This window comes from Gambusia affinis, linkage group LG05 (assembly GCF_019740435.1).
Source record: "Gambusia affinis linkage group LG05, SWU_Gaff_1.0, whole genome shotgun sequence".
In the NCBI taxonomy this organism is placed as follows: Eukaryota; Metazoa; Chordata; class Actinopteri; order Cyprinodontiformes; family Poeciliidae; genus Gambusia; species Gambusia affinis.
In genome coordinates, this window is record NC_057872.1 from 15,735,397 (window position 1) to 15,762,604 (window position 27,208).

A 27,208-nucleotide genomic window follows, 5' to 3' on the forward strand; every position below is an offset into this window, starting at 1 on the left:
TTATGTGTTGTATGTCAAGCTGGAACTTAGAATATATAAAACAGACACATCAGGGTTTTTATAATCTAAACGAGTTAAACGTCATCATTTCAAGGGTTGAGCATCTGAAAGAAGCATCTCAGCACTGAATAGATGATTATGTGGACACCCTAATATTCCAGTAGATCATCTGATTTCAAAATCATACGATCATCTGGTAAGGGTTTTCTAATCATCATCTAAAGTTTAATTGGTGGGCCACAGAGCAGTAAGCTTTTCCTGGAGAGCATTTTCCTGGAACTAAAGCCTTCTGTTGCACTTCTCCACAGATTCTTCACCCACATGTTCCTGGAGGAAGGTGCTGCTATACTCGTTGAGAATAGGAGGGAGAGTTTTGCCACTCGAAGGTGGGGCCAGGCTGTAGTTCAGGGCCAGTGCAATGGGGGTCAGCTTGTCCCTGAACTCGTCCTCCTCCTGTGAAGCAACAGAATTAAAAATAATGTGAACTTAATTATCATTGTAGTGGTTAAACTTGTAAATATATATTCTGTAACATTGTATGTGTGTGCGGCTGTGGGATTTGCTCACCTTCAGATAAATCTTGTAGCTCAGACACCCACGTGGGCGACTTTGACCGAGCCTGAGGAGCCCTGAGTGCTGAGCCTGCTGGGTGTCTAAGAAGAGGACTCTCTTAACCCCGCCCCTTGTGCCTTTCAGCCAATCCAGATGCAGCTCTGCCTTCAGATCTGAACAAATGTCAACAGAAAAGGAAGGATTCAGATCTCAGATAAGTGGACGTAATGACAGCAACACCACAACAATAGTAATGCAAAAAGATAATATTACAGTAAAAGAAATGCACCTCTTCACTGTCAGTGAAGAGCCACATGACAAAGTGGCTTGCAAAAGTGTTGGATCCCTGTCAACTTTTGCACATTTTGTCATGTTACATCCACAAACATCAGTGGATTTTTATTTAATAGACCAAAACAAAGTAGTGCATATTAATGAAAGATGGTTTTCAACATTAGAACCTGAAAAGAGCAGTGTGCACAGTGCTTTGAGACAACAAATTATAGCTCTACTTTTCTACTGCAACCACAAATACAAGTTTTTCGCGGAATGCCTCTACCAGATTTGCATCTGTGTGAAAACTGAGAAACTGTCCCATTGAGGCTCTGTTGTATAGATTCTGTTTCTTCTTCTTTCAGTGAATTCTGACAAGCTTCTCTGATCCTGCTTGAGAAAAAGTTTTACACTGCATGGTATTGCCATCACCATTTGTATAAATATGGATTTGGGATGATCTGCATTGTGTTTACTCACTAATGACTTCCAACAGCTGTATTTATACAGAGATTGAATGACTGCACTGGATTCAATGCCAATTAGGGAATTCCTCATAGCAATTGGTTTCTGTGGAAAATCTGTACACAAAATATGCCGTTAAACAATTTCTAAACAGTGTATTTTTCCATTTTACAATTAGGCAACGCCTTGTGCTGGTCTGTCACATGGAGTCCAAATTAAAACACACTAAAAGTTGTGGTTGCAAAGCGACAAATGGTAAATAAGTAAGTAGATCTAAGCTAAGTGTTATGAAACTATTTTCAAAACGTCAGTTTTTTTTCTGATGGATCAAACATTACTACAACATCAAAGAGGGGTCTTGGGTGTATCTTATTCCCATTTTGCCTTTTTATTGATCAAACTGGAAGGGATTCCGTTGCTTCGGTGAAACGGATCTGACAATTGCTCTTCCTCTCTGTAAAAGTTTCATCTTGTGTCCAGATGCTTACCTACATTGCTGGGAATCCCCATTCCACTTACTGCTGCACACACGTCCACCTTAAGGCTGGAGGAAAAAGAGAAAAATGTGTTTCGAATTAATTAAGAAAATCTTCTAAGTCATTCAAATCAGAACTAACTTTTCTACAAGTACAGGTGCACTGTGCTCTGAGCTCAACAAATCGAGTGCCTTAATTTATTTCTTACGTTTCTAACATGAGGTGAAATGAAAAAGCAACACACTAAGTAAATAAACTGTTTCTAAACAAGGCATCTGTTCCTTTCTTTCTCCAGGGTTCAATAGGAATTACAGTGGAGGCCCTACTATTAGACACGCAGACATGGGAGACTGGCAAACATTTCTGCATTTCCTCTTCTAATGTTTATTAAGCCATGTGTAAGTGTGTTTTTTTGTGCGTTATCACCTCTTTAATCAACAACAGGAAAGTGCCTCCCACAGGGGGGGATCTACACTGCTAATATGCAGTAATCTGGAGGATCTCAAGGGTGTAACTTACTGCAGTGAAGCAGATGACCTCATGCAGGTTTTGTTTCACAACTGGCACCTGAGAGTGTGTTTCAGTGTCGGGAAGGTTTGAACATCCAGGTTGCAGATGTTGTGGATGTGAGTGTCTCTGCTGATAATTAGGATTTCCATTCAATAATACAATAACGATGATAATCAGTCGTTAACATGAGTTTGTTGTGAATGGGAGTTAATGTGACAAAACATCAAATTGATTCTAGAAAAAAAACAAAACCTTTCCATGTGGTTGTGTTTTTGTTTAACATATGTTATCTAAATGAATGTGTGTGTTTCACTTGTGGCAGTGTAAGACTCTAATAAAGGCTGTGTGTCACATTTAAGTGCATGTTGCACAAAAATGACCCCCAGCTTAGTCATTACTGTATGCAATTTTCCCCGAAATGCATCTGCGCTTCACCATCCTGCATGATTGGAGACGGCCCTCAGTCTTTACAGTAAATCCTTTTCTGCAGTGCCAAGTCTGCTCCAGACAACCCACACAACTACATACATATATCATTATGAAATCGGATTACTGAGCTATTTTTTCCCTCAGACAAGGATGTATTGTTGCTGCATTAGTCAATAAAGATAGAGATGGATTTGGTTAAAGTCTTGTTTTGTTTTTTCTCTCAGAGCGCTTTTGCTTGGTTTGTGACTCGCTCACTGTTTATTAGGTCCAGCATTTCCTTTAGCCCTGGGTGCAGTTATTTGGCAGGTGTATGCACTTTTCATACTTAAGGAAGCCAGACAATGCGTTGCACCAAACAATTTCTTTTCCAGCTTAACTGTCTCTAATTTAAGTAATTACTCACTTAACAATTTCCCTTTTCACTGGCCCACTTTTATCTTTCCATTTAGCTCCAGGTGCAGGTCTCATGTCAAACTATTATATTAAGATCACTGAGCTAAGCATTGTCCTCGAAGGGAAAAAGTTTTGCAAAAAGTGTAATTTGAAACTCAACATATTTTTCTGAAACAAAGGAGAAGAAAAAAAAAATCATCACTTCTCTAGCTGGTCTTACAAAAAAGTATTTTTTGGTGGGGAACTTGCTAAAATCTTGCAAATGAATCCTGGCCGTGGAGGAGGAAAACACAACAAGGTTAGGATTGTATGTGAAAATACTGACTGGAAATGTTAGGCGGTTTTTCAGAAAAGCACAATATTTGTCAGAAAAACAGCTTGAAATAATACTTGTAAAATGATTTAAATGTTCCTAATAAACCATTAGAGTCCTAATTAATGAGCAGAGCCAAAGTCACTGAGTAAACTTAACACATCTTGGTGTGCTATTTGCTGCCCCCTCAGCCAGCCATGCAACCACAGCTTATGTGGCCTCTTTTAACCCTCCCACAGTCTTAGCGCGACGATCAGGTGAAACTTGGTAGATGTCACCGTCCGACAACGGGGGTGTCCAGAAACCAGTCGGTCTTTTAACGGGAGTGATAAAAATAATGGCGGAATTTCAAGTGCATAGTTTTTAAAAGCTGTATTACAGGCCGTGCACATGACTGTATGGAACTAACAAATCGGATTTTTTTAGTTTGAAATTATGCTCCTACTACTGAGAAGATGAAAACATTTCAATGGCTTCCATATATCTATAAAAGGACGTAAGTTATCCGGAAAACGCCAGACTTCGCCTGGGGAAAAAAGGTCTCATTTTGCTCTTTAATCTAGAAAAAGAAGGCTATATTTTCCAGCCAAAATGTTTTAAACAAACCTAAGAAGTCCATTGACATATACAGAACAGCAGCCAGCATTGTTTTAATGACTTCCAGGGTTAAAAGCAGTTGAACTTATCAGGAAATCGTATGCTTTACAATGTGACAAATATTTCTTACTGTGCAGCTTCAAGTCCTCAGAAATGTCCCCAAGTTTCTGAATGTCTCAATCATTGCTACTGGTCTAAAACTCTTTAGCAATTTATTTAAAGAGACTCAATTTCATTTTGACAAAACTTACACAATTTAGCGGTTTTTGTTGATCCAACTCAAACCCAGTTCCTTTCCCACTCGCTGCCAATACTCACACAGCGCCACAGAAAAACCACTAACCACTAGCCAAGTCCAACGTCTCTCGTCCAAACACTCCTTCAGCGGCTCCAGCGCCAAAACTTCAGGACCAACATCAGGCAATAGCCAAACAGCGGGAACATTTCGACTGGGTGTTCAAAGCCAGACTGCCACCCACACGAACAATGATATATTCAAAACAGAATTATGCAGTCTCAAAATAATTGCAGTCCTATAAATCTGAGTTTTCAGGAAATATGAGTCTGTTTCATCCAGGGGGCTGCTTCGTTATTGAATTGGAGAATTAGACAAACAGCCTTGGGCTGATGGCAGACGTTTAGTGCCCAGGGGTGAAATATTTGTTACATCTGTCAATGTGAGTGTGATTTTTGAAAGAGTATATTTCTTACTGCGTACCGTTTTAGGATGCAGTGTGAGCAGGACGATTTCTGCTACAGATATGAGTTTCAGTGCAGCAGTGGGGCTCATTCGTTTTATGTTTGTTTTAGAATTTGAGCTCTTTTTGCATTCTTTTACCTGCACACACATGACTAGCATAAGAGGGGATTAAATCTGGTTATGTAACCTAATCAGGTAGTCCACTGTGTCTCTTTTAATAGGTAAACTGGGGAAAAAAATACTTTGTTTAAAAAAAAACCAAAACGTAAGACTCTGAGTGAGTGACCTCCTCTAGTTGAAAATCCTCATCAGTATAAAAATGGTTGCTATGCTGCAGCACAACAACCATTTTGTTTGCTGCTGTTTTCCCCATTAAGCGCTTGTAAATTTATTACGTCTCCACCTGAGTGCAGTGGAGCCTACAAAGCAATACAACAGAGGTTCCTGTCTGCACCACTGGGCAACTGCTTTGCTTTGATGTCCTCCAAGAGGAAAGCATTCTGTTATGACCAACATTTGTATATTTCCACTTTGCGACACTGGTGTAGAGTTCCTTTTTGGTAATTTTGTTTTAAACAATGTTAAAAGGTCGATCAAAATGGGACGTCCTTGTCAAGAAAGAGCAGCTCAAAAATAACCCGATACATTGCATGTTTTGTTAAACAGAACCAGAGGAAGTTGTCAGTGGGGTGTATTTAGAAAAGGACAGACCTTTACAAATAGTCAAAAATAAAAAGGCATTCAATCTGACAAGCTTTCTGACCTTGAAAAGCTAATTTAACTTATCTGATCAAAAGGGTGAACCTGAAATTCTAATCTGTGCTAAAGTAAACTTGAAGAACTGAAAAAAAAAAACGTTTAGTATTTACATACAACACTGAAGTTTGGCAACTCTGTCTGGTAAGACGTGTGTTTCTATACTGTTAGTCTCTCCTGAGAGTCCAGCAAGAAAGAGCTCTCAGTGTTACTAATACCAACCAAAGATTGAATTTTGACCTTCGTTGCCAAACTATAACAAAAATACAGTTGGATGAAACTGTATGAAAATAACAAAGAACAACGTAAAACAAAACAGGACTGGGGACAAACTTAAAGTGCGGCTGACTGCCAATTCAGAAGAGGAGTCAGGAAATAATTCCCCAAATAAAAATTAGTTAGCTAATCAGGTAGCAATCAAAAGTTCAGAAAGTTGTAATTTTTTTTTTCATGTTCATTTAATGCATGGCAACTCAGACTCTCCATTTCCTGGCGCTCTTTGATGCATTTTAATTTTAGTTTCTTTTTTTGGTATAAAATAACGTTTGGGGACTCCTTTGAATGCATGAATATAGATAATAATTTTTTGTTTACCTAAAAACTACTAAGTCTTTCCTGAAGATAGATTCTGAGAAACCTCACATTTTTTTCTACAAGTAAAATACCATGAATGACTCTTAATGTGATTTAATTTAAAAATCCAGAGGCTTACAAAGGTAAGCTTACCCCTTTAACTTCAGATTTTGCTGTTACAATCACAAGTGTCAAAGTATTTTACCATAAATGTGGTGTTGAAGGACAAAGACACATTGGCTCAAAATGTTTTGCTAATATAACTCTGAAAACTGTGGCATGCAATGTTAGAAGCTACCTAATTTGTGAATATAGTCTTTCATATTATCAGCTCAAGATTCTTTTGCAGAGAAAAATGGGCAAAAAACTTTAGCAAACTAAAATACATGGAAGTTTATGGTTGCAATCTAACAAAATGTGAAAAAGTCTGAATACCTTTTCTGTATATATTTACACAGGTGCAGATAATTAAAGGAAAATCTGTTAGTGAAATTATAAAATAGAAATACAGAAGGTGATTTTACCAGGTAACCAGGTTATTAGTCTGAGGCAGGAGACACTGCCGGTCATCAGGATTCAGGATTCTGGGCGTTAGGCTCATTGTAGCTTCCACGGACACTACTGCTCGAGACCTGAACACATGCAAAGCAAAAGACTTCCAGCAGGATGAAACAAGAAGCACAAATGTGACAAAGTAGCATTGTTGTTTTTGAAACCTGTACCTGTAGACTGAGACTTGTCCTGCGCCAAACGCCCCTACGATCAGATCTTCACAGAGACACGAGGAAAGCAAGGGAAGAAGAGGGGGGAAAACAGTAAGCTTCAAAGAATGCAACAGATGGGACTAATTCTAAGGTCTCCAGCAATCTTCATCAAACGCAGACACAGCATGTAATAAACGCATTTAAACACACACACACACACACACACACACACACACACACACACACACACACACACCCGCATACTCCAACGGAGGTGCAGAGCTGACCCTCTGATATCATTTTGCATTTTTCTTTCATTCTTGGTCCCTTTTTTAAAACAGAGCTCAATAATGAAACAAAAAATTATCATGACATTTCTTTTTTTATTTTAATAGTGAGCATACGATTCGTTGCGAGACATGCGTGGACCACACGTTGCATACCAGGCCCAAGTTCACTCGCCCCAATCACAGTTTGCTAAACAACAACATTTCCCAACATCCCGCGCAGCGAGGACTCCAAATTGCAAGCAGCACCAGATCTCATCTATATGTGATTTTTTATTTGTTTTCATGGGCTTTGTGATGAACACATGATTTTAATCGCCTCCCAAAGTTTAAAATAGAGACGGCATTTAATGGATGTGGTCAGGGGACACATACCAGTGTAAGCCACACACACATACACACACGCTTACTCACGCACACATGCACACAAGTACTGATTAAAACAATGTGAAACTAGAAAAGAGCCACTTAATGGATACAAGCTATCGCTGCCAGATGCAGCAGGAAGTTGAGCTGTGTGATCCTGAGAAAAACAGTAACTTTAGGCTGCACGGGAGAAATCAGTTGTGATTTCGTTACCAAATAGTTTCTTATATTTTAGAGCTGCCTCTATTGAAAAATAAAACGTAAGCCATGTATTTGTGATTTCATTATTTAAAATCTGTACACTCTTAGCATAAAACCTCTTAGCAACCCTCCTCAGGAGGATGGAAGCAAGCGTTGCAATGTGCTCTTGCAGACCGTGCTTGCCAATTGGTGTGACTTCTCCCTTTGTGCATTTAGAAGGAACAAGACTAATTGAATCTAAGAGAAACACATCTGTTTCTGCCTTTGGCTACAGTCAATGAGTCCCCCTGAAACCACAACATTAAACATTCAGGCCTTGTCCCTTTTCCCCTGGAGTGCACTATGTTCCTATGTAAGTTGTTCTATGAGCGTGTGTGTGTGTGTGTGGGTGTGTATTCTGGTCTGATCGACATTATCTGGTCAGGGTCAGAAAGACCCTGAGCATCTCCGCTTCCGATACATGTTGTTGATCCACTGTGGCCAACTTTATGTCAGCTACTATCATGATGAACTGTGCAGCTATGTTTTTTTTTGAATCCTAGCCTATTTTTAAGCTTAAAAAGCTACTACATCATCGTGCAGCATCAGAGCCAGTGAAGTAAAAATGCCAAACAAGGTGATACAGAAGGCTGGCTTTGTAATCCAGACTGCTTGTGGAATCTTTGGAGATTCATCAAAAGACCAAAATTACAGAGAATGTTGAGACTGTTGTGCAACACTGTCTTCAGTCAGAGGCTTTTTTTAAAGTAGCTGCAATTTGGACTGCTACAGGTGATCCTTCCTCCTGACAGCTACCGCCATTTACAACAACTCTTTGAGGAAACTTGGAAAATAAAACAAAATTTAATCTTCTACTAGGATTATTAAATTTTTTTTATTTTTACATTTAATTAAATTATCAGGGAAGTATCTATTTAGGGCAGGAAATAACTAGAAAACTAACACACTATGTTTACGTTTGTTTGACGTCATTTTAAGGTATACAAGTAAGATATGAATGTTAGATCATTGCTGTTTTCCAGTCTGGGACTGGACCATGGCTGACCCGTACCACCTGGACTGATGTTCCTAACAAATGAGAGGAATCAGAAAACTTGCATCTCATTAATCTGAAACCAGCACTAAATGTTTTCAAAAATCATAGCAGCAGCTTTAAGAACCTCATGTTTTGTATGAGTTTTCCCTTTTTACAGCACTTTCAGAAAATTGGGAGCAACAGAGCAGGAGAAGAAGGAGGGCGGAATGACGGGAAAACAAAAGCAAAACTCTGCCTTAAAACCACAATCTGCAAAAGTCATCAGATCTAAGGTGTGGAAGAAAACCACCTCATCGTCCAAATACCTCAGTTCATCTTACCGTTGTATTTCTGAAACCATGTAGCTCAACTCCTGCCACAAATATGTCAGCTTGACCGATGTATTTTCTCCCTGATCTACCTCTCGTGTTTGCTCATGTAACTCTGCATGACATGAGACTGATTTTGGGGTTAAGTGTGTGTGAGAGAACATAAGTGTGCGCACGGATGATTGAAAAGCTAAATCAACTCAAATTCCATGTTTTCTTGTTTTATAAATTCTGCTTCCTTGCACAGAGGAAAGCTTTGCCAAATGCTGTTGTTTTTTTGGGGGTTTCTATGAACACTTTGACTTGAGCTTTTATTCCACAGGCAGATACGCGACACCTTTACAGAACTGGCAGGTACAGGATCCTTCTGGATAACTAGACTGCTTTAGCTGACTGCGTCTTTCCTGGACTGGAGAAAAACACATCTTCCTCTCTGAGTTTAGACAGACTGTCAAGCTGTCACTGAATGTCTGCTTCAACTGCCTGTTTGGCTGCAGGGAGACCGGCCTTGGTGAGGGAAGCCTGAGGACTGATGGCCCTTAGTGGTTAGAAAAAAGTAGTTAATGATTTCTTTATTCTCGGATTTGCGAAACCTTTGAAATATTTTGTTCGCTTATACCTATTTCGGTCTCAAAAACAGAATACAAACCATGCAGAGGGGTAATACTATATGGCTGGTTTAGTTAAGATTGTTTTGTCTGGAAGGCTAAAACACACACGCTAATGACGCAACCATATGGCATAACACGGTATAATGAATGAATAAAGTAAAAGCCTCACTATGAAACATGGTGGAAAAGTTTTTCGTCTGCAGCAAAGATGGATGGAGCTAAATACTCATTAATCTTGGAGGAAAAACCTAAAACTGGGGTTCCAGTTCCTGTAGAGCTGCTCACAGTTGCTGTCCACTCCATTTGGCTGAGCTTCCACTGTTTGGGGAAAAAAAAAGGGCGACAGTGGCTTGCATAACGTGTCTTAGGGACTGATCACAAATGTAGGAAATAAAACATCTAATTTGGGTTAAAATAATAGCCTAAGTCAATTTTGCCAAAAGTGATTTTTAATTTTATTCTTTTTTGTCTAAAATATCTTTTTTTTTTGGCTAACTCCCTTTGGACAAAACATGACAGGCCATTACTTTAAGAAGGTGAAGATATAAAGCCAAAATGCAACAGAGTGGAGTTTGTTGATTTGTCTTGATTTTTATTTATTTTTTTAAAAAAAGGGTGTGAATACTTTTGCAACTAATTGAAGAGCCAACTGAATTACCCTTTGGCTCCATGCTCGTCAAATAAAAATGATCCGCCATGACTGAGCGTCTGTTCCCTGTTCAACAAACGGCAGAGATTGGCAGGAGAAACACTGCCTGTTTTTGACCTTTTACCCAGAACCTGAGAGGCACGACGCCTGCCAACATTCAACTCAACACTCATCTTGGTTCGTAATTAGCCTTCATATTAGTCAGAGTACTTTTTAATGCACTGTCTACTTCTGTCTGTTATCTTTTCATCCAGATCACTTTTGTTTTGTGCAAGTTCAAAGTAATTTGGGGATTCATAGCCCATTAAACCTAAAAGTGGAGCTTAGTCATCAACTTCTGTCTCCTTCTCCAGTAAACTAATGACATTTAATGTTGATGGGAGCATATGGTGGCTCGTGCAGGCCTCCCAGACGCCTGTGCAGGCCCCTTGTGACGCTGATCAAACACCCTCAGCTCCTTTGAATGTGTGTGTGTGACTTTACTCTCCTGCAAGCGACACAAAGAGTGGATGTGTCATTAAATATCTATCTATTGGCAGACGGAGCATGCAGTGCATGATGGGGTGTGTGCGTGTGTGTGTTGGCCCAAAGCTCCACCACCCATGAGTTTCAGCTTATTTCTCCCAGTGGGTTTCCACCAGTTTGAATCTGATTTGCAGTGGGCCTGTGCAGGTCTGACTGGGATGTGGTGCCTGGCATACGCTCAACGCTCGAGTGAGTCCAACAATACTTGTGGGTGTGCGTGTGTGTGTGTGTTTTCTCCCCAATATCCTGTTTGTGGAGTGAAGAAAATCTGTTTTCATAGGCGAATGGGAAGGAAAAGGAGGAAGGAGAGTGGGGGGCAAAGAAAAGGAAAAGGGGGGAAAAAAACTAAACAAATTCTTCATTTCAGCCTAAATTGGATTAAAGTGGGACTCACGCAGCTTAAGTAATGCTGAGAGAAGAATGACTCCAAATTAGGTGGAAAATAACGTAGTAAAGCTGATTTTTACAGATCTGCTTTATTTGAATGCCTTTTATTGTGAGCCTAGAATTCATGGACACAAATAGCTGCGGAAAATGTCCTACGTTTTAGTTAGTTTTATAAATCGGGTGTAACATTTTTTTTACATATTTGTGAAGGTGAAAATGTGGGTGGCATATAAAACGGATTTGCTGCATGCAGCCTTTTCTGCACACAGATGCATGTCAGACAGATAGAACATGCAGATAATGTATTGTTCTACTTTCTCTCCTTCTTGACTACTGTGAATCCCTAAAGAAGGGATGCAGCTCATGTCAGACATCCCTGCACCCCCTTCTGATTACTTTAGCAGATAGAAGTGGGAGAACATGGAGAACACGGACATGGTAGAGCAGAGGAGGATGAAATGTGGAGGTCAGGAAGATTAAACTGTGAAAGAATGTGAGCTGAAGAAGGAATTTTGATTAGACGATGGATTGAACTGTCGACAGTTTACCAGGATACTCGTTGCCGTCCAGATCTTGGCCTCCCCTCAGAGTGAAGCCGTACCCTGGCAGGCTGCTGCTGGGCGTCCTGGTGGCTTGCAGCTCCTGGCTCAGGGTCAGGCCCCGTGTGGATACGTCTCTATTACCGTTAAAGATCAACACTCTGCCTCCGCGGTCTTCGCCTCCGAACGGACAGCCCACTGCCACGTCTGAGGGGTGACACACACACACACACACACACACACGCACACGTATGTTTTTGACATCAACGGCTGTTAAGAGCTCCTCCGAGACAAGAAGCAAAGAAAAAAACATTCAGGTTGGAGGAAAAGGAAAAAGGAAAGAAGAAAATAAAACAGCTTGACCTTTCAAACTTTGGAATGGCTACTTAGTTACTTCACCAAATGTTTATTTGCTTTGAATACTATTAAATTCTTTGCTCTGACCTTTCGTATCTGACCAGAGGCTGATTTTCTATCTATTTATGAGCATAACTGATAAGTGGAAGTAGAAAGAATAAATGTTTCTCAAAATTATTACAAACAAAAATCTGAAAATTATAGCCCTAGTTTATTTTCATAAATAAAAAACTGAATTAAAACTATTCACTGCAACCAAATTCCTTCTGAAGTCACCTATTATACTTACACCTAATATTACTTACAGGGTCCACCAGGGTGTAATTTAACCTCTGTGTAAATACAGCTGTCCGGTCAAGATCTTAGAGGGTTGTTACTGAACAAAAAGGAAATGTAGCTCCAGTGGAGATGGAGAAATCCTCAGCTCAGGTAGCAGAATCTGTTGACAGGAGAACTATTCGTGCCCTCCACAAAGACGGCCTTTATAGAGATTTGTGAAAAGGAAATTTGGTGTTGAGGGATAGTCAGAAGAAAGTCCTGTTTTCAGTTTACTACAAACCATGGCAGAGACACAGCGAAGCAGGTGGGAAAAGATGCTCTGATCAAGACTGAACTTTCTGACCTCTATGCAAACCCTGTGCATGACAGAAAACGACAGTTCACCCTGAAGATACCACACCCACAGAAAAGCATGTAGGAGATTATTTTGCTGGGTTCGTTTTCTGTGGGATCAAGGTTTGCATCGCAACAAGATATCTACTTTAAAGATACAGCTGGATTTAGATTAAGCATTTATGCCTTAAAATGGCTCAGTCAAATTTAAGACCCAATCTCTTAAAACAAATGTACAGAAGATGCTGTCCATGTAACCTGAACCATTTTGGAAAAGATAATGGGCAAAAATGTCTCTAGATGTGCAAAGCTGATAGAGACCCCACATATTAAAAAGAAACAAATTGAATTTCTTTGCCCTAGTTGTAATAGTTGATTTTAGTATTCAACATAAGGTCTGTGATATTTGTACACAGAGAAACGTTTGGTATCCAAATGGTTCTAAATTGATATGGCTTTAAAATACAGCCACTCAACTTTAAACACGTTCAACAAGATTACCTCTAATGGACTCTTAAGAGGCATCCCAAAACATTGGACGGATGGTTTTAGAAAGAAATTCAAATTCAACAATTAAATGTTCATCTTGGACGCTGATTTCTAAGTTATTGTCAGTAGTGACTCTCCGGAGCCATAAACAAAATCTATTTCCCTTTGTGAAGCAGTGCCAAGCCTTTATTTCATCTTTTCAGCTGTTAGTTTCTGTGTGTTTTAGTCTTTTTTCCTCTCAACAGATAGACTCCAATCCAGCCTGGTGATATATTGATGCATCTTCACCTTCAAAAACCACAGCTTTACTTTCACAGTATGCTTTGGGTCAGGCTGAACTGTGAAGCAACTGCCAGTCAAATGTTCTGTATTTGGCTCAATCTGACCTCACTATAAGCTGTAAACTGCAGAATTCAACCTATCGTTTCCCTTGAAATCGTTAAAAAGCAATAGTGACCCCATGCCATGGAAAGCCAAGCATGATATGTGGCACACAGCCTACATATGTTCTACAGATGATGCTGCTTCAGTTCACGTTCTGATTCCAGAGATCTGCATACTTTTGCCTTTCCATAACACAGGCACAGACTGATCTTATTTTCTTGTCTAGAGAATGCTGCTGCTGAAATGGATAGGCTTTTTATCTAACAAATACTGTAATTTACATTCTTGAAACATCTATAATATGCCTATATTGAAGATATGATGATATTTCTGTCTTTGGCTGTAGACCTCGTGGATTATTTATTTTATTTTTTTTTTGAGCTCAGGAGTATGTTTTATTTGCCACAAACTTGATCACTTTGTCTTTTTACCCATCATAGATTTGTCTGTACTGGCTTGGTGGATGTTTCCTACCTGCTTTGACAACAGATCAGTTAAAGTACTTTTTTTTATTTTACTCACGGTCTTCTGTAAGAAAGTATAATCACATTGCTGTCAAAATGACCGCAAAGTGACCGGGCATTTGCTGTCACTGCTCTTAACTTACCCTTCAACATTAGATCTGCCCATAGTCATGAAGACTTCAAATCACTCCTTAAAACTCATTTTTAGTCTTTGGCATTTATATAAGGCCTGACATTGTAATATTTTTGTCTTGTCTGTTTTCATTCTAGTTCTAGTTAGTTTGTTTTAATTCTTATGTGTTTTTATCTGTGGCTTCTTTAAATTAAAAAAAAAACTTTTTACATGAAATTAAATAACTTTCTGTCCAGAATTAATTAAAAAACAAACAATAAATATAAACTGGTACACTGTCATGTGCTCTACGTCTAAGAACGTGGGCAATAAAATGTTTTGGCTACAGGCTGTCAATGAAAAGTGTTGGTACAAAATGGATGTATGAATCATAGAAATTTACCTGGAGTCCCATATTTAACATGCTTTAATCAGCTCTAAATCTTTAACTTTACTAACCAATAGCAAAAATAATGCAGAAATATTCAACACGTCAGATAAAGCAGGTTTGATTTGAATATAAATTTGAGCCCACAATATAGGAGGCCTTCATATTGAAGAAAAATAAATTCTTCATCTAACCTGGACTTAAAAGTCAAAGTAAAGATGATAGTCTGTTCTTTAAGTCTATGAAATACTGTACAAATGTTGATTGTTGAAACAAAAGCACCTGTTTTAGATGAAAAAAAAAGCATATTTTAAGATACAAGAAGATTTTGGGATGTATTCTTTAACTTGTTAATGTCCATTCCTTTGCACTGTCCTACATCAGCACTACAACTGTCCAAAATCCCTCTAGACATCCTGTTTGTCTCTGGACCCTCTCTCTCGTAGCCTAAACAACTGGTTCCACATGAAGCAGATTGTGGGGTAGAGAGAGGATAAATGCAACCATGTGTGTATGCAAGTGTATGGGTGAACCTATGTGTGTTCATGTGTTCTGAGTCTGTATGTCTATGTGAGCCATTGTGTACATAATTGAATCGCTGTACAAAAATAATAAGCTCCTTTTAAAAAAAAAAAGTCTTCAAATAATGTGAAAGTCACTCATTGGTATTGCTCAACAGCGTCCCACACAATGCAGACAATCCAGCAGAACACCCACTGCGATCACTGAAACCAAAACTATAGGAGACTCTTACTCACAGACTGAAACAAGCTGATATACTGTACCCAATGGTGACAGGAAAAGCTGGTGTTGTAGGATGAAAATTATAAACAAGCGGAGCCACATGGCAAATTACATTAGCTAAATTGTAAGGGCTTACCAGCTGACACTTGGGGAAAAATATCGTAAATATGACAGAGAACGGGTATGGTTCTGCTTTTGAGAAGAATTTTGGGGTTGCTGTGGGAGATGGAGGGAGATCAGTGTCATTTCATAAAGAATGTCTGTGATTATGTTCAAATCAGAGGGCAGGTTTAATGGTGCCTTGCAATAGAACACATGACCCTTTGAACTTTCGTCACATTTTGTCTTATTACAATCATAAGATTCAATGTGTGTTATTGTGATCTTGTGTGATAGACCAACATAAAGTGGAAAAAAGTATATAGAGTTGTCTCAAACATTTTGCTAATAAATTTAGAAAAGAGCTCCATGTTTTATAGAGTCACCTTTAGTAGCATTCAAGGCAGCAAGACTTTTGGAGAATGTCTGTGGTGCACAACTAGAGTATTACGTTTCTGGCCATTATTTCCACAACAGCCAAAGGTCAGTTAGATTGGATGAAGTTAGTGAACTGCAATTTTACTTCAGTCTTGCTTTACATTATCAGTGGGATTTAGGCCTAGACTTTGATTAGGCCATTGTATCATATGAATATGCTATCCTCTACACCGTGCCACTTCAGCTGCTTAGTATTAAATGTCCAACCAAACTCCTGGCACAGTCTCAAGTATTTTGACTGTAAATGGTACAATTGTCTGAATTTACAGTATATATCTATTTTTTAGTGACATACTCACAAATGAGCACATATTCATACAGAAAGCTAGAAACAAATTCACAACTAATAGATTTTCTCCCAGTATTGCCCAATACTTAACTACATCCATCATCTGTGACCAGCTTCTATATCCTTGCTTAAGAAAAGCATCCCTTACAGCATGTTGCTGCTACTTTTATGTTTCAAAGTAGGATGGTCTGTTCAGAAGAATAGTTCATTTTCCTCCACAGTTGGCACTTTACATGTATTTCAAAGCATTAAATTTTGGTCTTATCTGACTAGAGAACATTTTGCCAGATGCTTTGCTGTGTCCTTCACATGATTTTTTTGTCTCTCTTTCAACAACGGCCGTCATTCTCTCCAGATAAAATGTTCACTTGTTAAGAAAGTCTTTCACCTGAGCTGCAGATTTCTTAAGTTATGCCACTTTCTATCTCTGTGAGATGTTCAAAGCTTGAAACATAGTTTTATAATGCTTTTTACCTCTCAATATCTTTATTCCTGACTTTTCTGCTGTGTCCCTTGGTCTTCATGATGCTGTTTGTTCACTAATGTTCTCTAACAAACCTCTGATGCTGTTACAGAATATCTGGATTTATAAAGAATTTAAGTCGCGGACTGACAAAATCCAGAAAAACACTGCTGAAATTGTAAGGTAGTACAATCTGAAAATGAATGCTTTTTTGAAAAACCATCGCACACGAACAGCATAGTGTAACAATAGCAAGAAAAAAAACAAACATCTCAGAAATCCTAAATCCCCAATCTGCCAGGATGACTCCAAAATCCTGAACAATAAAATCCTGCACATATCCGAACTGTTTCCCAGAAATCCTCATAGTGTCCCAGACTGACAGACAGCAGATGTGATTTATGTCTGTAGCAAGGAAAAGTGTCAGTATTGATCCCTTGGTTATTGATCTGCTGGTTAATGGGATTTAAAGGAGTGGTGTGCACTTTAACACATGCTGCCCATGAGTAAATAAAAAATAAATCAGTAGGACTGATGTCATACAAGGACCAGATGTGCGTCCCTTCATTCATCTTTAAAGGGCACAATCCACAGGTCTTAGCATTTGGGCTCCAGGCTTTGTGCGTGTCAGTCATTGTCTAATTAACGTGAGAATAAAACAAACACTTCCCTGAGGAATGAACTCTGGGCTGCAGTACAAAAAAAAATCCCAGATGATTCTATCTCAGGCCACATCTGGTGAGGTAAAAATAGCCCCCAATACACACAACATATGTGCCTTCAACGCAGTCGTCACACGATGAAGCAAGGTTCACACATGCAAAACCTTTCGTTGCCGCACTTCCTGATTGGCTGAAAGGATTTAAGGAGCCTGACAGGATTTCCTCAGTCAGAGAACTAACAGGCAGACAGTCACAAGATCACAGAAAAAACCTGGTGCTCATTATAAAGACCGCCGTAAAACGTAAACCGCACATAGAGATGTGTAGCAGCAGCACATGAAAGATATTCATAGGATTCCTTTTTTCAAATTTCTCTAACTTTTTCATCATCAGGAAACATATTTTCTGCATACCATTATATCCATCCTGGTTGACATCTCCCAGCGGTGCTATTGCGGTCCCAAAACGTCCAAAAGTGTAGGTACCACTGAGAACAATGGGTTCAGAGAACAGGACCGGAGCCAGCTGCAGGTACAGATACACCCTTCCCACCTCTCTGGGTTTGCTCTCCATCTCCCTCTCCATGTAGAGGGGTGCTCCAACCAGGATATCGTCCGTGCTAGGTGGACATACAATAAATGCTTTCAAGAACAGAAGCCAGGATGGCGGTGAAATTACCTTTGCTTCAAATGACAAGGGAATTCTCTGCTTACTCATCGCCGTTCAAGTCAGTGACGGCCACCGAGTAGCCAAAGTAGGACGCCATCTGAAAGACAGACAAGGAAACAAATATATAGTTTTTATCCAAAAACTCTATAATAATTCAATCTTAGGACAAGAATAACAGGTTCTTGGGTCTGGGAATGTGATGATGATCCCACCTGTTCCCCTGTGAAGTTCTGGATGAAGGTGAGATTAGTGGAGCTGATCATTGCCACCTGAAACAAACAGACATAACAGGGAGAATGTGTGACGCTTGCCTGGGATCAGGTATTGCTGCAAAGCTAATGACTTGATGCAACCAACTGCCCACTGGAAGAAAGACGAGGAATTGCTGCAGAATCAATAATTGCAACTTTTTATAAATTGGCATTGTAAAGTGTATTTGACTGCATTGTATTACATCTATAGTGGGATGTATGTGATCGAATTTAAATCTGTGTGTATAATGTTTTGGATTTATATTAGAGCTGCACAATATTAGGAAAATATATCATTTCAATACAGCAACTGACCATTTTGATGACAATATTTATAATTAACACATATTTCCCTGAGTTTTTCTTTCTGTACCATAACATAATGTCTCCTCCAAACTTGGTGAGTTTCAGTATCTTTAGTCACTAGTGTGAAAAACAAGCACAGCTTGAGGCTGTCCAGATAGGAATATAATAGCCACCATACATTGTATTCAAACAGGACTTTGTGGTTGTGATTTTGCTAACACTGATGAAGACTGCCATTGCATTTATTGCGCAGCTCTAATTGACCTGTTGTATATTTCTGTTTATGAACTGGACCAGCTTTTCTTGTAAATGGTCAGCAAGAGATATTTGCAGTGAATTGATGTTATATAAAATAATGACTTGACTCATAAAAACACCAGACTTTACCATTGTTGCCCCTCAGGATCAAACATATAAACCACATGACAGACTTTAATTCAAGAAAAGTAATAAAAAAGCTTCTATAAAACTGAAAGTTTCTTCTCACTGCTCTCTCTCTCTCTTTCTGCAACACACCACCTCCTTGCCCCCCATGTCTCTCTACTACCCCCATCCTAACCCCAGTTTCAGGGAAAGACAGAAAGGGGAGGCTAAGAATTCCTTCATAAGAACTAAAATAACAACCACATGGAGGCAGCCAGAGGCTATGCACACATACAGACACACACATGTGCAGGAGGATGCATGTTAACTCAATCACTGATCTCCCAGAAATGATCTAAAGAAGTGTAGACTTACAGAAATTCACAGACAGATGATCGTGTGTAAACACAAACACTGGATCAATAGCTTGAAAATTAACTTTCCTTTGGTCTCAATTGTTGGATTGGTCACAGAGGAAACCTGATCAGGCCTGACAGCCGTTCTAGAGCCAAGCTTCTAACATGGCTTACCTGCTCACTCACAGCCGCCTCTGCTCAGAGAAATGTTTGGACTGGACAGATTCTTCTGGCATTCTGTTTGTGGTGAGGCCTGTGGTTACACTGCGGGTTAAGGGGCTGTGAGTGTGTGTGTGTAGAACAAGGTTAGGAGGGTTAGGTGGGGTCAGTGCCCTCTAAATAAAGCGGAAGCTCTATGTCATTAAGGAGAATTGACACAGTTAGCCCTCGGGACATGTTCCCATAAGAAAAAAAATATTGAAAACTGAAGATGCACAAACAGAACTGGTGTAGCCATTTGACACATAGTAACACTCAGGACTACATTCATTTGGACAAACATCATTTCGGGGGAATACATTGATATAAAAAATAACTATGTGACAACTTAAAGTATTTTAATGTTTTTAACAAAATGTGTCCAAACTGTCAGTAATTTGTGCCAATCTCTGGAGTGCCAAATGCAGTCAATTTTTAAGAAGCCCTTGCCATATTTCTACTAAGTCAAATCACAATAAATTTGAATATCATCGAACAAGTAATTTATTTCAGTAATTCAGTTTTAAAACCTCAAGTGAATCATTTGAGAGTTATTTTAAGCATTTATACTTGCAACTTTGGGAATGTCATGGGCTACAGATAATGAAAACCCAAAATTCAGTTTCTCACTAAATAAGAATGTTACAATGTTACAGAGACCAGTAAAAAAGTATTTTTGGGAATTAAAAGTTCTCTGTTATGGTTATGTTATTGTCTAGAGAAAAATAGTGAGGAAAGTTGTCTGGCAGACAATTGCTGATGCCCTCTACAAGAAGGTTAACTACAAGCTTTTGGCAGAGTCTAATGTCCACACATAGTAATGGAAAGTTGAGTGGAAGGAGAAGGTGTGAAGGGAAAATGTTCTAAAGCAGGTTGAAAGGACTGTCAAGCACAGTCCGTTCAAAAGACTTCAGGAGAAGCACAAAGCATGGACTACAGCTGGAGCCAGACCACACATACATGTACCCAGGTGATGTGCCACAACTGGTCTAGTCCTTCTGATAGGCCCCTCCTGGGCAAGAAATGGCCGAAAAGTTTTACCTGAAAAATGAAGAAAATGACTGTACTGTTGCCCTGTGGTCCAAAGTCCTCCTTTCTGTTGAAAGTAAAGTTTGCATTTCATTGCATTGGAAATCAAGATCCTCAGCTTCGATGGAATTGTGGAGAAGCACAGAAAACAAGCTGTTTGAGGTCCAAGGATAATATGGGAGTCATGTCATCTGCTGGTCATAGTCATGTCATCTGTCCATTGGGTTTTTAAGTTCAAAGTCAACACAGCTAACAATTGGCACACTGCTCATGGTACCAATAGAAGAGTGAAGAGTGAAGAGTGTGTTTGTCTGGTCTGAACTAAACCCTCACAGACAATCTATAGGGGATTTTCCAGAGAGATCAGAAATACCATCGCCAGCAGTATAGATGAACTGAAGGTTGCCATTAAAACAACTGGGGCGTCTTTAAGATCATTCAACTGAACCACTGGATGATCTCATCCACGCTCCGCTCCATCGATGCAGGAAATCATGGAAAGAAGCAGCCTTGACCTAGACTGCAGGGACAAACTTTCCAGTAGGTATTCATGTATAAAAACCATTTTTTCATTAGTTTTACGTAATAATGGAATTTTCTAAGATACCGAATTTCGTTATCCGTGACAAAATGAACAGAGATAAAACATTTAAATATATCACTGTGTGTAATAAATCCATAAATACGAGTTCCAATTTTAATTGTTTTGTTCTCTTTAGATGAATCTACATTATTGCTATGGAGACCATGAATGTACCATGAAATATAATAGCAGACCAAACGTTGCATTAAAGTTATTATTTGTATACACTGGACATTATTTGTGTATTGTTTACTGTGCCCTTTGCAACGGGGATATAAAATGAAACTGCATTCTAATGAATACTAATGAGAATATTTTTTTTCTCTTCCCTCAGGTTAGAGGCAGGGTAAAAAGCATAAAGGGAAAGAACACAAAGCCAATAGGCAGGCCTTTGTTGTCCCAACAGGACAATGACTTATGACAAAATGTCAGAAGAATCCATTATTAAAACAAATGGAAAATTCACTTTATGAGTAATAAGTCCCCTAAAGCAGGTAGAGAAAACTGAAAACAGCTGAATGATTTTTTAACATTTGCTTATATTTTCTTTAATTAAAAAAAAAAAAAATCATATCAAATAATATGTCTGGGGCTACAATATAAATAAACACATTAAAACTCTATTTGTTTGAAATTGTATCAATACAATTTCAACGCACAAGTTCAATAAGTTTGAGTGTTTTAGTTTGGTGTAAAATGAGTTTGACATTTGTGAACTGTGAATAATCTGATTTAAATAACATTTTACTAAATGAATTATTTGGCACCTTCTGCTGTCCATACTTACATATCCAAAATTTTGTGCTCCTCTTGGGACTCCAGCGACAAGCTCTAGGAAAATAAAGACATATTTAAATTTGTTTTGAAAATGATGCACAGACATGAAAACATCCTGATAAAAAGTTATCTGGGAGGCCACCACCCTCCCATCGGTCCCACAGCCAAACCCCACCGATTGGGCACTCAGACTCTTCTCCAACGGTGATTGATGAGTGCAGCGCTCTGAACTTATGAGGATGATCAGAGGGTCCCACCCAAAGAGAGCAGATAGAGTCCCGACTTCCTGCCTTGTGGGTCTGAACCCAGCAGACTCGACTGCCAGACTAATTCCCCGCTCCATCTTTGCTCTGAACTCCCAGTTACAACCAGTTCTCCAGTCTGACAGTGGTTTAAAGAACACGACCACAAGGAGCTTTGTACCACAACACAGCGCATCAGTGAGCATGTGTTGCCTCTTTAGACTCACTTTAAGACTCTGTGACATGTGTTGTGCTTGAGGTTGTTGAGAGGCTCTGCAGGGTTGGTATGAGGGCATGCATATGCAGAGCTGTCCCACAGAGTTTCCACTGAATGCTGATTGGTAAAGATGGCTGAGAAAATGGGGAGTAGCTCTCTTAAATTTTTGACAGACTGTGTGGTGACGCTCTTTGAAGAGAAAGCTATAAATTGTGTGAAAAATATCATGATTGTGGTGTTGTCTGTTTTGTCTTTAATAAAAGAAGAGCTGCTTTTCTGCTGAAATTCCTTGTGCTTTTTATTTGGATTGCAGAAAAAAAAAATGAAATGAACTTTAGAACTTTAAGTTGAAACCAAAATGGTTGAAAGAAGAAAAGCAAAACAGCTTGCACATTCCTATATGCAGAGCTTTGAAAAAATATTTATATCCCAGGAACTTTCTCACATTTTGTCACTTTGCAATCACAGACTTCAATGCACAGAAAGAAATAATAATTCCCTCCTTATGTGTAAGAAGAACTATACAATTTTCAAAGGTTTTGCAAATGAAAGACTTAAATACATCACGTTTGTATTCACTCCTCTCCACTCCGAAACCCTGAAATAAAATCATGTCCGATCAGGCTACACAGAAGTAACCTAACTGTCTTATTAATCAAAATATAGTTATAGCTATTCTGGGAATGTCCTTATGGCTATGTTAGTGAACAAACAGCTCCAACAAACTCAGCAGACAAGTTGTTGGACAAAGTTGCAGTGAGGCTTAATGCAGGTTTAAGTGATGAAACAAAATCCCCAAATCTAAATATCCCACAGAAAAATGCTCTGCCAATCATCTAAAATATAAACAGTAAAGTGCAACTGCAAACCTGCTGCCCATTTAAACCTGACAGCTTTAAAGGTAACTCTGAAAAAGCCGCAGAGTTCTATAGCTCAGGTGGAAGGATCTGTTGAAACACAGAGCCTATCGCTCTGAACAGACCAGCTCTACAGCAAAATGTAGAATTGCCAGAATCATGCTGAGAAATTGCTTTACTTCAGCAGGGAGAGGAAAGCTGGTCATAGATTGTAGGAAGAAGGTTGAACAGAACACTGACAAAAACAAACCTGTAACAGGCCTTCTACCACAAAAACCTCTTAGAAGCTGCAAACGTGTAATTTCAAGATGTACTAAACTAGTAGACACGTACCCCCAGTGACTAATTGCAGGGAAAGGTTGCTTCTACATTGTATTTACTCAGGAGGTCAAAGTACAAACGTACCTCCCACTTGTTTTGTTTGTAAAAAAAATATTTTCACCATCAATCTCTCTTCTTCCACTTCACAGTTGCCTACTTCATATAAAATCTAAATAAACAGCATTTGAATTTCTGACTGCAGAGTGACAGCGTAAGACGCTTAAAGGAATCTGAACGCTTGTGCAAGGCCGTGTAAAACCTTTTTACATTTTAGATTCCTAAGAAGTTCAAACTCAGAATTAGATTTCAATAAAAAAATACATTCTTTGTTCTTTAAGCTGTAAGATACTAAACATCTACCTTAAATATTAGTATATCTGTGTAACATTTTATCAACATACAAATTTTAGGTTTAAAAAATACTATTTGCTCTCCTAGAAACAACTTCTAGGAAATGCCAACATAAAGTCCATGTTTGCGTACAAGTTGGAGTCAAACAAACACAGCAAAACATGTAACTTCTTTGGAATAATGTCAGATCGGAGCCAGACAATGTTTGATTTTGAGCCAACAGTACCAAACAATAGATTTCCTAGGATGAAACTCCCACCAAAAAAATCATGAGTCTCTTCCTGGAGGACTCCTCTGATTGTGTCTTTGAGCACAGAAACGAGACCTCTCTTTTTTGTTGTTTTTGTGGGTGCCTGTATCTCTTTGCATCCCATATTTCATCACCTCCAGACGAAAGCCAGGATCAGCTCTTGACCTGAAAAGGTTTGTGAAGTCTGCCAGCAATCATCTTAACCGGTCAGAACGGTGGACAGGAAATCCCTTTATCAGGGGTTCCTAAAGTCTTGTCCCTCCTGGGTCATGACCTAGGTGGTTTGAGACTTGTTACTGCTTCTGACACAAGACAGCATTGTCCACTCCTTATCCATCACTGTATTAACCATTTTATTGTGTAAAATCTTCTCTCATTCATCTTCTAAATTAATAGCATTTCTGATTGAATTATTTTTTTTTAATCGAAAAACTTTGTGACATTTACTTGTAGTCATGTTGTGAAACGTTATTTGCAAGTAGAGTCTTCTTTTTTAACATTTCACTAAATTGAAGCTTAGAAAGAGAGAGAGATCTTTTTAGTTTTGCACAATCACTCTAGAACATCATGAGTTATGGCTCATTGCTTATATTCTATTCCATTTAGCTCATCCCACATGATTTCTCCAGGATTTAAATCCAGATCTTGGAAGAAGGTTCATTTATCCTGTCGAAGAAGACATTGAAGACTGATTTTTTTGCTTATTCATAGATTTTACCTGACATTTAAAAACATCTATGATGCCATGGACTCAAACAAGGACTCAATGTGGACTCAAAAGGGGTCCACATTTCATTTGCTGTATTTAATAATATGAGATACTTTTCCACTTTATTTCAAGGCAAACACACCAGGAGTGTTAGTTTTCCAATTCTCAGCCTAAGTCCAGTTTACCAGTGGTTACAGCTAAAGTCCCAGAAGACCTCAACAACCCACACATGGATTATGTTTGTGAATGTAAGACAGGAAAAGCTTTTTACTGCCATGCATGTCGAACCGATGACAGATATAATAGAGTCTATCTGCTGTTATGCCGACTGTATGACCCTGAGATGTCCCAATGTCATCAATGATCTTTGGAGACGATTCCCCTTTTCTTTGCTCTCTATACAGTCCTCTGTGTTATGTTTAAAAAATCACTGATTACTATTAATTCCTAGAAATTCTGATCAATGTCAAAAACATTTTTTTCCATTGAGTTTTCTCTGCAGTTGGTTAGAAGTCTGCTCACCTTGTTCTGAGTCTCCTGTAAACTCGCCCACTGCAACAGAGTAACCTGAAGAGACACACAATGTTGGAGCTCATTTTTAAAGATAATGGTTTTGGTACATGATGTTGTTCACTCTTGATAATTAGGCTGGTTATCATTAAGCTTATGATTCATGTGTGAGTGCATTCCTGAGCGTTACCAAGGTAACTGTCGTCATTTGTGTCTTCAGCAGCTCCGGTTTGTTTCTCTCCTGGAACTCGTCTCAGGACTGCCTTTAAAGAGTAGCCATTCAGTATCTCTGCTATCCCCGCTGTCATCACCTGACCTGCACTCACACACACATAAACACACACAAACTTGTTGGAGAAAAAACAAACAGACAGAAGAGAGTCCTTGAGACATCTGCTCATGGACAGTGCTTTTAACCACATGGGAGCTGAGTAGGGGAGCTAAAGTTTGGCTCAGCTGCCCGCTCCATGTGAACCATTCCCAGAGTAAAAAAGTAACACATTCCTGGTAAAGCAAGAGCAGAAAAAATACCCCAATGTTTCTCTGAAAAAAAAAAAAAAAAATCACAAATCCTCCACTTCTCTCTGCAGAGAGGATTATAAATGATAGGTGGGCACTCAAACAACACCCTTCCTCTGCTGTTCAACAAGAGGTTAAACAAACAAATGATTTTATCTGTGGCCGTCCTCTACCTTCCATAAATCCTCCTTTATGTGTGAGTGAACTGTCGGGAAGGAAAATGTGCCCTCTTAACCCCCTCACCCGTTCCTCTCCCACCGTGCTTTGAGTTTATCTCTCAAGCTAACACGTCCAGTCAATATTAAACCTCCCTCAGATTAATGAGACAAACTGTTAACACAGATGCATGAGTCACTGCTGCTGATTTGAGACGTTCTTCACACCTGGCGATAACAAGGTTGTATATAAGTCTTATTTTATGATGAATCAGGCCGAAGGCTAAAGATAATCAGTGTATATTAGAGGCCATAAAAATCCAGGCTGAGTGCTTTTATAAACATTTGTAGGAAGTGTTTTAACAGGAGGCAGCCTGCCTTGCTACGCTGCAGACAGAGAGGGAACCATCCATTAAGCTTTTTATGTTGCGTGTGTAATACGGGTCTTGTATGTCGGACCATTCATTATTTAACATCTGGCAGCAGCGACAGCATTAATACTACAGCGCATGTAAGAAGTTTACATATACTCACCATCTGCAAAAATTCTTTATTGATTTGGGGATTTTGATAATGCATTTGAATATTTTATTTATCAGGAAGGACAGAGTTAGAAATACACTTACACCTATCACAATATATCTGCTTTTTAAGGGAGAGATACTAGAGCATGTAGTCTGAATTAACCAAATCACACCAGTTTAGTTTAATGGTAAAATACAAAAGAGGGCTTAATAATTTTCACAATTCACAAATGAAAACTACTACTAAAATTATAAGGTGTAAATTCTATACTTCTATTTAAATCTATGTACCAAAAATAACAACATATGGTTTTGATATTATGATTACAGCTGAATTAAGCAGAACAAATAACTTTTGTGTTCGCTGTGATTCCCTAAAACTGTGATAGTTTTACTCATACCATGATGTTATACTTTTTGGTAAATTTCTCAAAACAATATATCAATTTCTTATTACTATGTTGCAGTTTTGAGCTCCGAGGGGAAAAAAAAACACAGATAAAATTGTAAAGAGCTTATAAGCAACTTATAATTAAGTTCTTATATTCCAATTCAAACGTGACAAAAAATACATGAGAAACTTCAGTAACTTGTTCTAAAACTGAACTATATAACAAAGTAGCAAAACTTTATAAAAAAAAAGACAGTGTTCAAATAAAATTATTTGTATTAATACCCGTCCAATACCGGGAAGAGAGAGAAAGTACTGTGACCTGTTGCTGTTTTAGAATTTTGTGTAAAATCTCCAGTTCATTTAACAACAATCAGAGAGAAAAAATATATTATTAATATCACCTGATAGAGGAAAAAGTGCCCAAATTTGGTATCAGTAAGTGAGTTTTAACAACACTGTAAATCAAGCTAGAAAAC

The 27,208-nt window shown here is 38.8% G+C and overlaps 1 protein-coding gene across 1 annotated transcript in view; it reads right to left on the bottom strand.

Annotated features, from left to right (window-relative positions):
* Window positions 1–27,208, bottom strand: part of itga8 (integrin, alpha 8) — a 50,278-nt gene that overhangs the window by 15,560 nt on the left and 7,510 nt on the right. Inside the window, exons 7-18 of the mRNA XM_044117701.1 lie at window positions 25,331–25,456; window positions 25,153–25,197; window positions 21,694–21,737; window positions 18,033–18,089; window positions 17,865–17,917; window positions 17,565–17,770; window positions 11,660–11,857; window positions 6,760–6,805; window positions 6,562–6,669; window positions 1,779–1,834; window positions 568–725; window positions 322–453 (exon numbers count right to left, since the gene is read on the bottom strand). Of these exons, the coding sequence (XP_043973636.1) occupies window positions 322–453; window positions 568–725; window positions 1,779–1,834; window positions 6,562–6,669; window positions 6,760–6,805; window positions 11,660–11,857; window positions 17,565–17,770; window positions 17,865–17,917; window positions 18,033–18,089; window positions 21,694–21,737; window positions 25,153–25,197; window positions 25,331–25,456 (1,229 nt within the window). The remainder of the gene's footprint in view (window positions 1–321; window positions 454–567; window positions 726–1,778; window positions 1,835–6,561; window positions 6,670–6,759; window positions 6,806–11,659; window positions 11,858–17,564; window positions 17,771–17,864; window positions 17,918–18,032; window positions 18,090–21,693; window positions 21,738–25,152; window positions 25,198–25,330; window positions 25,457–27,208) is intronic.